Genomic DNA, 17599 nt, shown 5'->3' on the forward strand with positions numbered 1-17599 from the left:
TAAATGCTAGGTGGTTTTCCCATAATTGGCCAGTAATCATTTACTGAAATAGTAATTAAAATGTTATTGTTTGTTGATTTACTCGTTGAAAAGGATCCATGTGAACTGTGCACCATTGACTACACCTGAATGAAAACACACACATCAGTTTACACAAACACACACAAAGGATCAGGATGATGGCTTTACACACTGCACTCATCTTTTTGTTCATGTTACAGAAAGCCATGAACCAGCAATCAGGTAAGCTGGAAAACATCTCCATAGATAACCTGCATGTGTTTATGTTTTGTCATTACTTACTGTATGGTTTGCCTAAATTATGCTTGTCAAATAATAAACAGGGTTCTGCATGTCACAACATAAATCTATAGCACTATTGGCAGGGGTGCACATAACTGATGCACAGGTGCGACACTGCTCTAAAAGGCGCTTTGCGTACCTGCAGGAATTTTGTTACATAGTTACCTAATTTACTGCAACATAAGGGATTTCTTTATGCATCATTGAAAAGATAATTATTACAAACGTGTTAAATGTAATGTGTGTTGTTAGCAGCAATGCAACAGTCACTGGCCCGATTGGCTGTTTAAATATTTAAGATTTCAAAACTTTACTCCAGTGGGGAGGCTAGAACTTTTAGTGAGCCTGGTGAAATAGGGTGGACCTCAATACCTTCTCTCAAATTGCTTAATTTTACAATCATGGCCGTAGGTACCATTGAGGACACTGAGGTCATGTCCTTGGTAGATTTTTCTTGAAGTTTCGTTTCATTTTGATGTGAAAATAGCCGACGAGACAATTATCCTTGCATTTACAGACCGTCATGTGACACGTACTTGCAGATACCGCTGCCATCTCAAAACGAAAGTAGTCGGCATAGCGAAATGTTTCTTAAACCAATTAAAGAACGCAACACAGTGTCTCGCACATCTCACATAAACTTCAATACCCACAAATCCATTGTTCAAAATAAAGTTGACGTCATGATAATTTCTGCGTGTGATTTTCATCCAAATGAAAAGGCTGCAACAAACTAAATTATCATTTGGAAAGCCAGCAGAAGATGAGAAGACAAAGAGAAGGAGGGAAGGTGAGAAAGTTAATGGTTATGCAGTAAATAGCGTACAAGATGAGATGCATGAGATGCAATACGGCTACCAATGAGATTTAAATCTATATCCTACTGAAATGCTGAAATCAAGTGGCTAGCTAATCTGCCCTGACAATTAAAGGGGACAGAGAATGAAAAAACATTTTTACCTCGTCTTTGTTGAATAACGGTAGTCTACCCACATTCACGAACATACAAAAAGTGCTAGACATGCTAAACATCTCAATCTCATAGAAAACAGCCCAATCTGAAAAACTGATGCTTATGACATGACAGGCATCTAACTGCCCCTCTACTTTAAAATAATTGGCTAATTTTTTTGAGTGTCAGCAAAGTCAGCCAATCAGTAATGAGATTGCAAGTTAAGCCAGTAGGGGGAGCCAAATAGGTGCAAAACCACTTGTTTAAAATCCCCCACCTTAATAGAGCCATCTGAGAGAGGTTTTTAGGAAGCTTCTAAGGCATTACAGACCCAAACAAAAATATTTTTGTTTACATGTCACATCACAAAACAAGGATAAATACCCCGTTCAATCATTCTATGTCACCTTTAAGCTAAATATTATATGGATAATTAATGTGTTGTGAAGTGATGGATAGCCTATTACCTTTTAATAATGGCCTGCACTTTGTGCTTGTATGTTAATAAACCTGTTAACTGAACTCTGGCCTTATGAGACATTACATTATTATTATTATTATGTTAAATTCACACAGGTGCACAGTTTGCACATTGTTATTGAAAGCAAATATATTGTTTTAAAAATATAAAAATTTATTTCATTTTTTTTGGGGGGGGGGGGTGTCCTCGGTATTTGAAAAATACAGTTTAACACAATGACACAAACATAAGCAGATTTCTTAAAGAGTAACTAAACCCTAAACCAACTTTTTTTAGTTAATGATCTGTAAGAATGATGCTTTATTAGTGCTGTTCATTGATTTTAGTAAGTTTTTTGACATTTGGATATAAAGTGTTTCAATACTACAATATATGGTGTAAAAACGTCTGAGTGCTGCCCTCTTCAGGTTGAACGGTGGCTACTGCAGTTGAATTTTCCTATTGGATGTTGGGTCCAAGAAATAACTCGTGACGTAAGCAGGTTCAAGCTCACCACGCCCTTGTTACTATCTCACCACACACTTGGTACAAGCTTAGTTCGTCCCCTCTATCTCCGTTGGGATCTGCCCACTTTTCTTGCATTTTTCAAATATTGCAGTGGGGGGAGTCAGGCTCTGACCAGGGGTTTAGTTACGCTTTAAAGCAACACTATGTAGTTTCCATGTAAAAATGACTTACAGCTCCCCCATGTGGTTGAAAAGGGCAACAGTGCCTGGTATCAGACACTCTTCTGCAGGCAGGGGGAGGGGCTGGGCTGTGTGCTCTACCCTCCACCCTCCACCCCCACTTTCAGAGTGTGCTTGTAGCAGCTAGGAGGCTGCTCAGGTTGCAGCAACAGTACAATTTGTCCAGTTAAAAGTTGTTCTATCACTGAAATAATTTTAGAGACATTATTTAAAGGTTAAAAAACTACATAGTGTTGCTTTAAAGGTACTGCCACTTTTAGACCAAGAAGCACAGATCCATATACTGACACACATCTCATTTCTTTCTGAACTGTTTGTGTTCACTTTAAGACATAACTGACAGTTTTTATGAGAATACTTGCCAAGAACTTGGTATTTTGAGATAATTTTGCGTGTATTTGTCCTGTCATGTGCAGAGTGTTTCTATGTTTGAGTCATCTTCTTGCGCTCAAATTGTTTAAAATTGCTTGAATGTTAACATTTAGAAGGTTTCGAAACACATGCAAATGATAAACTTTCTATATAAATGGTTATTTATTTCAAATTAACTACAAGAAAATAATAGCTAAATCTTGAAAGATAAAGCAATAAAATATTTAGGTTATGTTTTACTTGCACAATATACACATTATCTTGTGTTATTATATGTACAACAATATGAGGAGTTTGGTTTCAAAACAAGATAATTCATTTGCAGTTACACTCTAAAAATGGCTGGGTTATTTTTGACCGATAATGGGTAAATATTGGACAGAACACGTGCTGGGTTAAAAATGACCTTATGCAACCATGGGGTATAATAACCCAGCAGTTGGGTTAAAATAACCCAGCATTGGGTCAATTTTTAACCCAGCATGTGTTCTGTCTAACATTTACCCATTATCTGTCAAAAATAACCCAGCCATTTTTAGAGTGTGGTTTGAAGTAAAAACAAATACAGCTAAGTAGCACAATAAAACACAATAAAAAACATGAAAACATAATAATTAACACGTTTTGGAACTAAACTCATCATATACACTCTAACCACCCATTAACATGTGTAGGAATAAAATACAGGGTAATAAAAATTCACAAAACTACAGTATGTCTGCATGGAGAACATTTACAATTGTAAAAATGTTCATATAAGAAGTATATATCAAAGGAAAAAAATGTGTTTGTTTCGTACTGGTAATTCCGGTTTTATGAGCCCTGAAACACACAATGAATGTTGTTTAAGATTCTGCAATAAGACGATTATTCTCAATTCTCCCACAAAATCTTTGTACATACCTTAAAATAGTTAAAAACAACTTAATTTCTAGTTTATATCCCATGTTTGGCATTTTTAATATGAGAAAATTAGAACAAACTGTTACTCTCTTACCTTGTCTAGCAAGGTGCAGGAAACTTTGCCCTTGGCATAGGCGGGATAGGCAGTTACCTATGGCACTAAGTGACTAAAGGGAGCGTCACAAAAGAGTTTTTGTGTTACTATGTATTGTAACCATTTCAGTCTACTTTCTGTTGTATTTTAACAACTTCTGAGTTATTTTTAAACAACACAATGCTAATAATTGGTGGCCGGTGACGTCGTTTTCAAGGGCACACAATGCAAAGCTCGTCACGTGTATTTAGCTCATCATGTCAAAATATGTGTTAATGACGAGCAACACACATGAACTTCGAACACAATTTTTGAATTTGCGGCCCTCGGAAGAGAGGTCACCGGTCGTTGTTATTTTGACAATTATATATATATATACAGTCTTGTTCAAAATAATAGCAGTACAATGTGACTAACCAGAATAATCAAGGTTTTTAGTATATTTTTTATTGCTACGTGGCAAACAAGTTACCAGTAGGTTCAGTAGATTCTCAGAAAACAAACAAGACCCAGCATTCATGATATGCACGCTCTTAAGGCTGTGCAATTGGGCAATTAGTTGAAAGGGGTGTGTTAAAAAAATAGCAGTGTCTACCTTTGACTGTACAAACTCAAAAATATTTTGTACAAACATTTTTTTTTCTGGGATTTAGCAATCCTGTGAATCACTAAACTAATATTTAGTTGTATGACCACAGTTTTTTAAAACTGCTTGACATCTGTGTGGCATGGAGTCAACCAACTTGTGGCACCTCTCAGCTTGTATTCCACTCCATGATTCTTTAACAACATTCCACAATTCATTCACATTTCTTGGTTTCGCTTCAGAAACAGCATTTTTGATATCACCCCACAAGTTCTAAATTGGATTAAGGTCTGGAGATTGGGCTGGCCACTCCATAACATTAATTTTGTTGGTTTGGAACCAAGACTTTGCCCGTTTACTAGTGTGTTTTCGGTCATTGTCTTGTTGAAACAACCATTTCAAGGGCATGTCCTCTTCAGCATAGGGCAACATGACCTCTTCAAGTATTTTAACATATGCAAACTGATCCATGATCCCTGGTATGCGATAAATAGGCCCAACACCATAGTAGGAGAAACATGCCCATATCATGATGCTTGCACCTCCATGCTTCACTGTCTTCACTGTGTGCTGTGGCTTGAATTCAGAGTTTGGGGGTCGTCTCACAAACTGCCTGTGGCCCTTGGACCCAAAAAGAACAATTTTACTCTCATCAGTCCACAAAATGTTCCTCCATTTCTCTTTAGGCCGGTTGATGTGTTCTTTGGCAAATTGTAACCTCTTCTGCACATGCCTTTTTTTTAACAGAGGGACTTTGCGGGGGATTCTTGAAAATAGATTAGCTTCACACAGACGTCTTCTAACTGTCACAGTACTTACAGGTAACTCCAGACTGTCTTTGATCATCCTGGAGGTGATCATTGGCTGAGCCTTTGCCATTCTGGTTATTTTTCTATCCATTTTGATGGTTGTCTTCCGTTTTCTTCCACGTCTCTCTGGTTTTGCTCTCCATTTTAAGGCATTGGAGATCATTTTAGCTGAACAGCCTATCATTTTTTGCACCTCTTTATAGGTTTTCCCCTCTCCAATCAACTTTTTAATCAAAGTACGCTGTTCTTCTGAACAATGTCTTGAACGACCCATTTTCCTCAGCTTTCAAATGCATGTTCAACAAGTGTTGGCTTCATCCTTAAATAGGGGCCACCTGATTCACACCTTTCTTCACAAAATTGATGACCTCAGTGATTGAATGCCACACTGCTATTTTTTTTAACACACCCCTTTCAACTAATTCAACTAATTGCCCAATTGCACAGCCTTAAGAGCGTGCATATCATGAATGCTGGGTCTCATTTGTTTTCTGAGAATCTACTGAACCTACTGGTAACTTGTTTGCCACGTAGCAATAAAAAATATACTAAAAACCTTGATTATTCTGGTTAGTCACATTGTACTGCTATTATTTTGAACAAGACTGTATATATATATAGACATAAGTGTTGTCGCCGTGTCATTTGAGCTTTATCTGTGACTAATAATGGATCAATTAGGTCTCAGGTATATATAAAAAGAATCCCAGTACACTTGACATTCACATCAACTGCAACTAGACCTCTGCAAACATGCCTATTCACCCTGAGACTAAAGTTTTGATTATCAAGAGGCTGAAGATCCACTGCTGATGTGGCAGACACCTTCAATGTGTCTCAGCATCAAGTTCAGAGGATAAAAAAAGATTTGAAGAGACCGGAGACGTTTTAGACAGGTTAAGGTCAGGCAGACCCTGCAAGACAACTGCTCGAGAGGACCGTTTGTCGGCTCGAAAATCCAAGGTCAGCCCATTTTCCACTGCAGCAGAGCTCCACGAGACCTGGTCATCTGAAGTCCCTGTGTCAACCAAAACAATTTGTCGGATTTTGTCTCGAAATGGCCTCCATGGTCGAATCAGTGCCCAGAAGCCAGCACTAAACAAAAGACAATTGAAAAACCGTGTGGCATTTGCCAAGGCCCACAGCCTGCTAAAAGGATGGACGCTAGAAAAGCAGAAGGTTGATTTTTCAGATGAATCTTCTGTTGAATTACACCACAGTCACCTCAAATATTGCAGGAGATCTACTGGAACACGCATGGATCCGAGATTCACCCAGAAAACAGTGAAGTTTGATGCCAGAAAAATCATGGTCTGGTTACATCCAGTATGGGGGTGTGTGAGAGATCTTCAGAGTGGAAGGCAACATAAATAGTCTAAAATACCAAGATCTCTTCACTACCTCTTATATTCCTAACCATAAAAGAGGCCAAATTCTGGATGGTGGTCCATCGCAAACTTCCATCTCCACATCAAAGTTCCTCAAGGTGAAGAAGATCAAGATGCACCAGGATTGGCCAGCGCAGTCACCAGACATGAACATCATTGAGCATATGTGGGGTAGGATGAAAGAGGAAGCATGGAAGACAAAACCAAAGAATATTGATGACCTCTGGGAGGCATGCAAGACTGCTTTCTTTGCTATTCCTGATGACTTCATCTATACATTGAATGCTTGCCAAACCGCATGGATGCGGTCCTTCAAGCTCATGGAAGTCATACAAGATATTAAATTTGGACCTCACAGCACCACTACTTAATTTGCTGACATATTTTTGTATTTGCAGTAAATTTGTTCAATTTCTGTATAGGCGACAAAACTTTTGTCTTGCCAAAATTCGACCTTTCTGTCTTGATTAAAGGATAAATCTTTTTTCAGTAAAACTAATTTATTCCAGTGCATTAAACATCATTTGGGAGGGTTTTAGCTTTTCATATGAGCTATTTCTAACACCAATTGATTAATTAAAAGTCAGGTTAATAGCAGGTTATTAGCAGCAAGAATGTGACCACAATGAAAACCACTATTTTCTGTTACAAATTTTCACATAGCATCTTTAAGTTAAAATAACAATAAAAATTCTAATGCATAATTTGATTTTCAAAGATTTATTATAAAAACTGATTATTAATTCCATAAAATGCAATAAATCCATGACAAAATGCTATAAATCTGTGAAATCAATATATAACAATTGCAATTGTTGTTTACAGTGTGTGAAATGGTGCGCTGTGATTTGTTGAGCGGATTTATTGCATTCTGCAGAAAAGGAATAATGGCGTATCACGTTTTGGGAAAAAAAGAGAGAAAAGGTGCCGAATATATAAGGTGCTGAAAGCATTCTTTAGAAATGGTGGCCCATATTGATAGGATAGCATCTTGCAGTTGATGGAGATTTGTGGGATGCACATCCAGGGCACAAAGCTCCTGTTCAACCGCATCCCAAAGATCCTCTATTGGGTTGAGATCTGGTGACCGTGGGGGCCATATTAGTACAGTGAACTCATTGTCATGTTCAAGAAACCAATTTGAAATGATTCAAGCTTTGTGACATGGTACATTATCTTGCTGAAAGTAGCCATCAGAGGATGGGTACATGGTGGTCATAAAGGGATGGACATGGTCAGAAACAATGCAGGTAGGCTGTGTCATTTAAACGATGCCCAATTGGCACTAAGGGGCCTAAAGTGTGCCAAGAAAACATCCCCCACACCATTACACCACCACCACCAGCCTGCACAGTGGTAACAAGGCATGATGGATCCATGTTCTCATTCTGTTTACGCCAAATTCTGAATCTACCATCTGAATGTCTCAACAGAAATCGAGACTCATCAGACCAGGCAACATTTTTCCAGTCTTCAGCTGTCCAATTTTGGTGAGTGTGTTATTTTATATATCTTATAATAATCAGACAAGGCGCGATAGCTTCTTTTACATCTTTACTTCACAACTCCATAAGCACAACAAACCCCTCCCTTACCCGAGGCTTCTGCCCATGCTCACAACTGCTGTGGCATGCTGGGTAATGGAGTTCTTAACATATTGTACTCATAACATCACATCTTTCCGCCTATAAAGAAATGAAATGTACCCTATAAATCAAACCATCTTAAAGTGCTCTTAGTCATCTATAGATATATAAACTTTAATTTTACTTATTTAACTGTATGAAACTTTACTTGTAAACAACTATTACAATTGAAACCTTTTTTATATATATATATATATATATATATATATATATTAACTTAAGGGTCCATATTGATCCTTTGTTCTGCAAAACAAACGAGAAAGTCATTAGCAACACTCAATCAACCTCTGAGGTGGCTGAACATGTCTCTTAGGGCTAGCCTGTTTTTCAGCAGCTGGCGACCTTGACAGTTTGGAAGGTGTCTCAACAAATGGTGATGCCGACACTGCTGTCAGGCCACTGTCAGGTAGCTCTGTCGATTCACCCGTGTCCTGCTGGACAATCTCCTGAGCTGTAGTGTCCTTTACAGTCGGCTGTAGTTGAAGATCCGTGCGGTTCCTCCTCAGAGACAGTCCATCTGGATCCTGTAGGAGCATGGAGCAACTTCCTCCTCCACATGTCCCTTTTGTCTCCAGGTGCCTGTAGAAATGTCCCTGAGACGCACCATGTCACCAGGCTTCAACATTGGCAGGTGTTTTGTTGTTCGATTATACAGCTTTCTTTGTTTTGCTTTTTGCTCCTCCTTTACTTTTCTGACTTTGTATGCACTTTTGGGCGTAAGCAAGTCCTCATTTACTGGTAGGTTTGAACGAATGCGTCTACCCATCAGCATTTGAGCTGGTGATAGTCCGTTCTGTAGAGGTGCACTCCTATAGATCAATAAACTTTTCTGAAAGTCATCTCTATCCTGTGCTTTTTTCATCATTGTTTTTACTGTTTTTACAGAGCTTTCCGCCAAGCCATTGGACTTTGGATAAGTTGGACTCGACGTCAGATGTCGAAACCCCCATTCTTTGGCAAAGGCAGCAAACTCACAGCTGGAAAACTGGGGCCCATTGTCCGAAAACAGTTCACATGGGACGCCATGTCTGGCGAAGACGGTCTTGAGGTAGCTGATGACTGCCTTACTTGATGTTGACTGCAGCACTCCAACTTCTGGATAGTTTGAAAAGTAGTCGGTGACCACTATGTAACTCTTTCCATCACAGTCAAATAGGTCAGTTCCAACCTTATAGTAGGGTCTGTGGGGCACCGGATGAGTCATCAGCGGCTCAGCTTGTTGTTTTGGCCTGTGGATGCGACAAAGTTCACATGACGCTGTTGTCTGGCTGATATCTTGGTTGATTCTAGGCCAGTACATTACTTCTCTTGCCCGTTGTTTACACTTGACTTCTCCGAGGTGGCCTTCGTGTATCTTTTGAAGCATTTGTTTACGTAATGATAATGGAATAACAAACTTACTTCCCTTCATCACTATGTCATCCACCACGGTGAGCTCTGCTCTGCAGTTCCAGTAGTCTTGTATTTTCGTGGGGCAATCCTTTTTGTTTTTGGGCCACCCTGTCTGTACTGTGCGCTTGAGTTCTTTCATCGTTTCGTCTGCATTTGTCTCTCTCCGTATTTGTTCTGTTCTGTCAGCTGTTACTGGCAGAGACGTCACAATCATGTCCACATATGCCTGTATTTCTACAGTTTTTTCGCTGTCCGCACGTTCCTCCTTATCCACTGCCCTAGACAAGGTGTCAGCGGTGTACATGGATTTTCCCTGAGTGTATATCATGTGCACATCATATTTTTGCAGCCTAATTAGCATGCGCTGTATCCGTACGGGACAGTCATTCAGAGGTTTGGACATGATGGACACCAGAGGTTTGTGGTCAGTTTCTACTTCAAAAGCTTGACCATAGACGTATTGGTGAAAGCGTTCACATGCATACATGCTCGCTAACAGCTCCTTCTCAATTTGAGCGTATCTGGACTCAGCGCTTGTCAAGGCCCTGGATGCATAGGCGACAGGTAGCCACTGCTCGTCGTGTTGCTGCAGTAGCACCGCTCCAAGGCCGTACTGCGACGCATCTGCTGAGATCCTTGTTCTCTTCTCTGGGTCGTAAAACTTGAGCACTGGCTCCTGTGTCAGGGTCTCTTTCAGTTTCACAAAACTTTGTTCCTGCTCATGGGACCAGATCCATTCATTCTTTTGTTCCAGAAGACTCCTTAAAGGTGCTGACAGCGCTGAGAGCTGTGGGACAAACTTGGCAAGATAGGTGACCATTCCTAGAAAACGTCTAACCTCATCTTTGTTGTTTGGTCTTTCCATGTTGTTGATTGCTGACGTTTTCTCGGGTCGGGCTTCACTCCCTCTTCACTGACAACATCTCCCACAAAGGTAAGTGTTTTCACTCCAAACTCACATTTGTCTTTGTTAAGCTTCAGATTCACTTCCCTTGTCTTATCTAGCACTTTTCTCAGTCTTTCGTCATGTTCTTCTCGATTCGACCCCCAGACTATGATGTCATCCATCATTGTCTCTACTCCTGGTATGTGCTCGAAGATCATATGAATAGTCTTATGGTAGACTTCAGGGGCCGATAAGATACCGTACGGCAGACGAAGAAACCTGTACCTGCCCTCAGGTGTGTTAAACGTGCACAGCTTGGAACTCTCCTCGTCCAGCCTCAGCTGCCAGAAACCTGACGAAGCGTCTAGTTTGCTGAACCATTTAGCTCCTGCGAACTGTGCCATGATTTCTTCTCTGGTCGGTAACTTAAAGTGTTCTCTTTTGATTGCCTTGTTTAAGTCCCTTGGGTCCAAGCATGTTCTCAGAGCACCACTTTTCTTTTGCAGGATAACCAGCGAGCTGACCCATTCAGTTGGCTCATCTATTTTCTGGATGACCTTTAATTTTTCCATACGCGCTAGTTCCTCTTTCAGTTTTTCACGCAATGCAAAAGGAATTTTCCTACAAGGATGCACAACAGGAGAGACATTTTTATCCACACATATTTTGTGTTCTCCAGGAAGACATCCAAGTCCTTCGAAACAGTCTTTATACTCTTCCATGAGTGAATCATGATCATTTGCAGTATCTGATGATGTCACTACAAACACTCTTTTGACCAGATTGAGCTTTGTACAGGTCTTTAGTCCCAGGATTGGTTGTGCAATCGTATCCACGATCAGTAGCAGTGCTCTTATCTGTTGGCCTCTGTGTTTGAAGGTTGCCATGCATCCGCCTTTAACAGGAACGCGTTCTCCAGTGTATCCTGTCACCTTTGTTTTTATAGGATGTATTTTGCTTTTCACCTTCAATGTTTTGTAATCTTCAAATGATAACAGGTTTACGTGGGCACCTGTATCTAACTTGAATGGTATTATCGTCTCATTCACTTCGACTGGCACAATCCATTCCTCTTTTTCCTTTGTGTGAGCCTGCAACACATCCACAATGAACTCCTCATCATCATCCTCTTCCTCATCAATTGCGTGAACTTTCTGTTTAAAAGCTGATTTGCAACATCTTGCATAATGGTTGCTTTTTCCACAGTTGTTACAGGATTTTCCAAATGCAGGACATGATTTTGGCTTGTGGCTGCCTCCACATTTACCACACTTAAACTCTGTAGATTTCTCCTTCTGATCTTTTTGTTTGGTAAATGTTTTCTTTTTTCTTTGTTCTTTATTTACTGCATGCACTGTTGTTTCACCTCTCCGCAGCTCTTTTGCTTGTGCTCGAGTGGTTTCTGCTGCTCTACACATACTGACACACTTATCTAATGTCAGCCCAGTCTCTCTAAGCAGTCTTTCTCTGAGTGCATTGTCCACTGTGCCACAAATGATCCTGTCTCTCACTAGTGAATCTCTCAGGGTGCCAAATTCACATGTTTTGCTTAGTGTGTGAAGCTCTGCTAAGTACTGATCAAAAGGTACTCCTTGCTTTTGGTCATGGGTGAAAAATGTGTACCTCTCAAATGTCACGTTCTGACTAGGCACAAAATACTCTTCAAACTTTGCCATTAGCTCTGCTAAAGTCAGATTAGCTTCATCCAGCTGAAAGCTATTATATATGTCTAAAGCATCTTCTCCCATAACATGCAAAAGGATGTGAGCTTTCAGTTTTTCATCCTCACCTCCTGCTCCGCTTGCTGCTAAATATATATTAAAACGTTGCTTAAACCGCTTCCAATTATCAGCAAGATTACCAGTCAGTTTCATGGAAGTGGGTGGACTCAGCCTCTCCATTGCTGCACGTCGGGGTACCGGGACTTCCCCAGCACTCTCCTGTTGCTGGTTGTTCTCCGATTCGGGCACAGAATCCTCTTCTATTTGTTCGCTCTGTCCCTCGTCACCTGTTTCACTTCCACTGCCACTTGTAGCCATCACACGCCGTAGCAAACTTTTTTAGCATGTTGCTTTATTAGCCCGTTACACTCACGCGATCGGAAATTTTTCTTCTCTTTTCGTGGCTCTCCCGTGGCAAATCTTCCTTCCGTTGTTGCTCACGGCCACTTCTGACACCATGTGTTATTTTATATATCTTATAATAATCAGACAAGGCGCGATAGCTTCTTTTACATCTTTACTTCACAACTCCATAAGCACAACAAACCCCTCCCTTACCCGAGGCTTCTGCCCATGCTCACAACTGCTGTGGCATGCTGGGTAATGGAGTTCTTAACATATTGTACTCATAACATCACAGTGAGCTAGTGCAAATTGTAGCCTCTTTTTCCTATTTGTAGTGGAGATGAGTGGTACCCGGTGGGGTCTTCTGCTGTTGTACCCGAAATGGATTGCTGCATACCTCAGTTGTAATTTCAGTCAAAGTTGCTCTTCCATCTGCTTGAATCAGTCGGCCCATTCTCCTCTGACCTCTAGCATCAACAAGGCATTTTGGCCCACAGGACTGCTGCATACTGGATGTTTTTCTCTTTTCACACCATTCTTTGTAAACCCTAGAAATGGTTGTGCGCGAAAATCCCAGTAACTGAGCAGATTGTGAAATACTCAGACCGGCCCGTCTGGCACCAACAACCATGTCACGCTCAAAATTGCTTGAATCACCTTTCTTTCCCATTCTAACATTCACTTTGGAGTTCAGGAGATTGTCTTGATCAAGACCACACCCATGAGTGGACTGGCCATCTGGCATACCGGCGTTTTCCCGGTGGGCCGCAGAGCTATTTGGGCCGACAGTCCCGAGTCCTCCACTTTTTTAATCTATATATTATTGTTTCTGACCAGTACATACATATACACAATATTCATTGGACATAAATGAGGACCGATTAGGAGAAGTTAGAAGGTGTAAAGAGATGTTTTTACCTGTAGCCTGGTAAGTAATTATGGTGCTCATGGCGCTGTCCGAGTGCTGAAACGGCTCTCCGCACATTTGTAAATTCTTTATCTCCTGTTCATTACAAATAAAGTATTTTAACAGTACAGACCTTACTTGTAAATTATTATTTGATTATGTTGGATATACATACATTTACAGCAATTAAAAGCCTGCAATTTTAACTTCCATGACTAAAAGAAAACGGTTTTTAAAAGTTTTAATCTAAAAAATAACAATTTCAAAGCAAATGAGAACAACACATTTGTTTAACATTAATCTTAAAGGATAATTCCGGTATTTAACACTTTGAGTCTCATTTCTGGTTTGTTTTGGATGAAGTACAGTGATGGACACAGAAATTTTGAAAATGGGTCGTGTCTTGAGTTTTTGACTCGTTTAGAAGCGTCTCTTGACTGCTTCAGAATGGAAGTCAATGACCATGCACAAACATGTCATTAAAACAACACTTAAGGTTCATTTTCAAAACTGTACTACTCAACGAGTGGTTCGTGGTGTTCGTTGATGATTAAAAACAAATAAATTGGCGCAATGTATGATTTCAATCCGTGTTATTTGCTATAGTGGAACTATTTTTTCAGATACCTCACAACCGCGTATATACTTCCGCTCTATATTTGAGTCTGAAGCGTTAGCACACTCGGCGTGCCTGTCACGCGTCCTGCGAGAACAGCATTAGTGAAACAAAACACAGGAGCAATACTTTTAATAAGGTAGCCTAACATTTTCTAACAAACAAACATTCCCGTATCAGAAATAAGCAGCACAGTAATTACTGACAACGTAAAGGGTAGGCTATTTAAATAAAACAACGAAAAGTTCAACAAACTGTAATAAAACGGTAGCATACTTTCAAAATCAGGTTTATTTATAACACTTACACCATCCAATATGTTTTTTCATCAGCAGAACAATAAAGAAGATATTTTGCAGAAACCCCAGTGCTCCGTCATGCAAGTCAACCGATCCGCACACTTTAAGAGCTAAAGCATATATATACAATACAACAGTAATCCCCCATAACTCCGTGTGACATATTGACGTCGTGTGAAGCAAATTAATCAGTTTTTGCAAGAAATTAAACGTTATTTACAACACTAATAGCGTGAATGCCAAAGCAGGAAGCGCTCTCCGTTCGAGGCGATCTCTTCTACTGGTGGCGTTTGGTGGATGTTGGTCTCTCTGCGCCACCTATAGAGCGGGAGCGTGAAGCGCACTTCCTGCTTGGCAAAAGCTCTGCATTAACGCTGTAAAATATTTATATATATATATATATATATATATTCGAATATCAAAACTGAAAATCGAATGTCAACCCACGGAACGAATATTTGAATATTCTAGTCCACCCCTACAAATATGGGAAAAATTTCTTCTGAGAGAAACCGAGCGAAAAAACTACAACCACATGTAGACCCTTTTCTGTTTCCTGGCGGCGGAGTGATATCAGCGAGCAATGAGTCTTCCAAGCGAAGTCAATGGAATTTTACAAAATGCAAAATAAAACACGACAGAAACTGTATTTCGCTACACAACTTGTTTTTAATCATCAACGAACACCACGGACCACTCGGTGAGTAGCACAGTTTTGAAAATGAACGTTAAGTGTTGTTTTAATGACATGTTTGTGCATGGCCATTGACTTCCATTCTGAAGCAGTCAAGAGACGCTTCTAAACGAGTCAAAAACTCAAGACACGACCCATTGTCAAAATTTTTGTGTCCATCAGTGTAGTTCATTCAAAACAAACCAGAAATGAGACCCAAAGTGTTAAATACCGGAATTATCCTTTAAACTGGGGATGGTCTTCCTCAGCTTAGTTTTTCAGTTTACTAACCACGTCATCTAAATAGGGATTAGACATAGCACCAGCGCAACTGGCTTTTAAAAGGGATTGAGAGATATCCCCTTTTAACATATAAAACCAATGAGATAAGACTCTAGGTAAATCTAGGATGTAAGAGTTTGGATGAATTGCTGAACAACTCCGAAAAGAGGAACAAGTTTCAGGCTGGATAGAAAACCTTCTGTAAAAGCTAGAAAGACACCAAATATATCCCCGTGATGGCTAACCCCTCAGCTATTAGCAGAAAAAACTGTAAGAAGCTACGTTTTACGGTTATTAAATTATTTGAATATGAATCAGAGGTGCCGTTTTCAATCGTCGACGATTGATTAGGTTTCTAAGGGTTAAAATAATAATAAACATAACAATTACAAATGACAAATGAAGAGGTGTAAAAGGAGGTTTACCAAATATATTAGGATATTGACCAGATTTTTTTAACCTTTCACTTTTTTCAGAAAGTACAATTAAAAAAGACTGGAGATTTTTCGTAGTGTAGATTTGAACTCTTCAAATATTAATAACATTTTATGAGATTTCATTTACATTCGTGAGGTTATTACGTTAAAGTTCAAGAAATACAATTTCAAAGCTTAACTGAAATATTTTTAGAAATCCCAACTAATGTTTCATCCATGTTTCATTTTAGTTACCTTTCAGATAAGAGAGTGATCGTGGGTCTACGCATGCGAGTCCAGAGCAGAGCCACAAATGAAGAAACAATAAATGCTGTACAGAACGTAAGTCATTAACTCTCAAACAGTCTGAATAGCTACGGTACAAACACTCAAATTAGAGAATATTGACTAATATTTTTTATTTCTCTCATGTAGTCTATTCTTGACCTCGAGTCATTCATGAAAATTCTGCATTGTGATACCTGCAATGTACGACTAGTGAAAATTACATCATCAGCTAAGCCACCAATCACCAGCTCCTCAACAACAACAACACCAACACAAATGACAACATTAGAGCCAATGACCATCGCTACCAACATTGTTGCAACAACAACAACACACCCAAAGACAACAGCAGCAACAAAGCTACTGACCACCACCATAATTCCAACAACATTAACACTGCCACTACAGACTACAATAACAGACACAACAACCACCCTTACTGTCCCAACAACAACACTGATGACAACAAGAGAATTACCAGCCAACACCACTACTGTCCCAACAACAGCAACAACAATACAATCACAGATGATGACCACCACTGCTGTCCCAACAACAACACAACAACATATGACAACATTAGAGCCACTGACCACCACTATCAACACTGTTGCAACAACAACACAACCACAGACAACAACAAAACTGTTGACCACCTCACCACCAAATCCAACATCAATAACACTGCCACTACAGATGACAACAGAGTCACTGACCAACACCACAGCTGCCCCAACGAAACAGTCACCCACCACCACAGCTTCCCCAACGACACAGTTACCCACCACAACAGTTGCCCCAAAGACAGTGTCACCAACCACCACCACAGCTGCCCCAATGACAGTGTCACCCACCACCACAACAGTTGCCCATACGACAATGACAGTGTCACCCACAACCACTACAGTTCCCCCTACGACAACAACAGTGTCGCCAACCACCACCACAGCTGCCCCAACAACAGAGTCAACCACAGCAGCCCCAATGAAAACGACAGGGTCACCCACAACCACCACTGTTGCCACAACGACAGAGTCAACCACCACCACAACAATTGCACTTACATCAACAAAAGGGTCACCCACAACCACCACAGTTGCCCCAACGACAACGACAGTGTCACCAACCACCACCACAGTTGCCCCAACAACCGTGTCACCCACGACCACAACAGTTGCCCCTACGACAACGACAGTGTCACCCACGACCACAACAGTTGCCCCTATGACAACAACGGTGTCACCAACCACCACCACAGCTGCCCCAACAACAAGGTCAACCACAGCAGCCCCAACGACAACGACAGTGTCACCCAAAACCACCACTGTTGCCACAATGACAACAACAGTGTCACCAATGACCACCACAGTTGACGCAACGACCGTGTCACCCACGACCACAACAGTTGCCCCTACGACAACGACAGTGTCACCCACAACCACAACAGTTGCCCCTACGACAACGACAGTGTCACCAACCACCACCACAGCTGCCCCAACAACAGAGTCAACCACAGCAGCCCCAACGACAGTGTCACCCACAATCACCACAGTT

The 17599-nt window shown here is 40.5% G+C and overlaps 1 protein-coding gene across 1 annotated transcript; it reads left to right on the forward strand.

Moving 5' to 3' along the window:
- Positions 1-160: 160 nt before the first annotated feature.
- On the forward strand, positions 161-17418 carry LOC135744137 (uncharacterized). Its single transcript, XM_073815058.1, has 4 exons — positions 161-243; positions 16020-16099; positions 16193-17121; positions 17262-17418. Exons 1-4 carry the CDS (start codon positions 177-179, stop codon positions 17416-17418), a joined length of 1233 nt encoding a protein of 410 aa, XP_073671159.1. The 5' UTR covers positions 161-176.
- The last annotated feature ends 181 nt before the right edge of the window (positions 17419-17599 follow it).

This window comes from Paramisgurnus dabryanus, chromosome 6 (assembly GCF_030506205.2).
Source record: "Paramisgurnus dabryanus chromosome 6, PD_genome_1.1, whole genome shotgun sequence".
NCBI classification, from domain to species: Eukaryota; Metazoa; Chordata; class Actinopteri; order Cypriniformes; family Cobitidae; genus Paramisgurnus; species Paramisgurnus dabryanus.

Bases quoted from the DNA above. Each gene is read 5' to 3' on its own strand.
- LOC135744137 (XM_073815058.1), top strand. From the start codon at position 177: ATGATGGCTTTACACACTGCACTCATCTTTTTGTTCATGTTACAGAAA. The intron at 244-16,019 runs GTAAGCTGGAAA...GTTACCTTTCAG, and splicing joins AGCCATGAACCAGCAATCAG to ATAAGAGAGTGATCGTGGGT. The intron at 17,122-17,261 runs GTCACCCACAAC...CGACCACAACAG, and splicing joins GCACTTACATCAACAAAAGG to TTGCCCCTATGACAACAACG.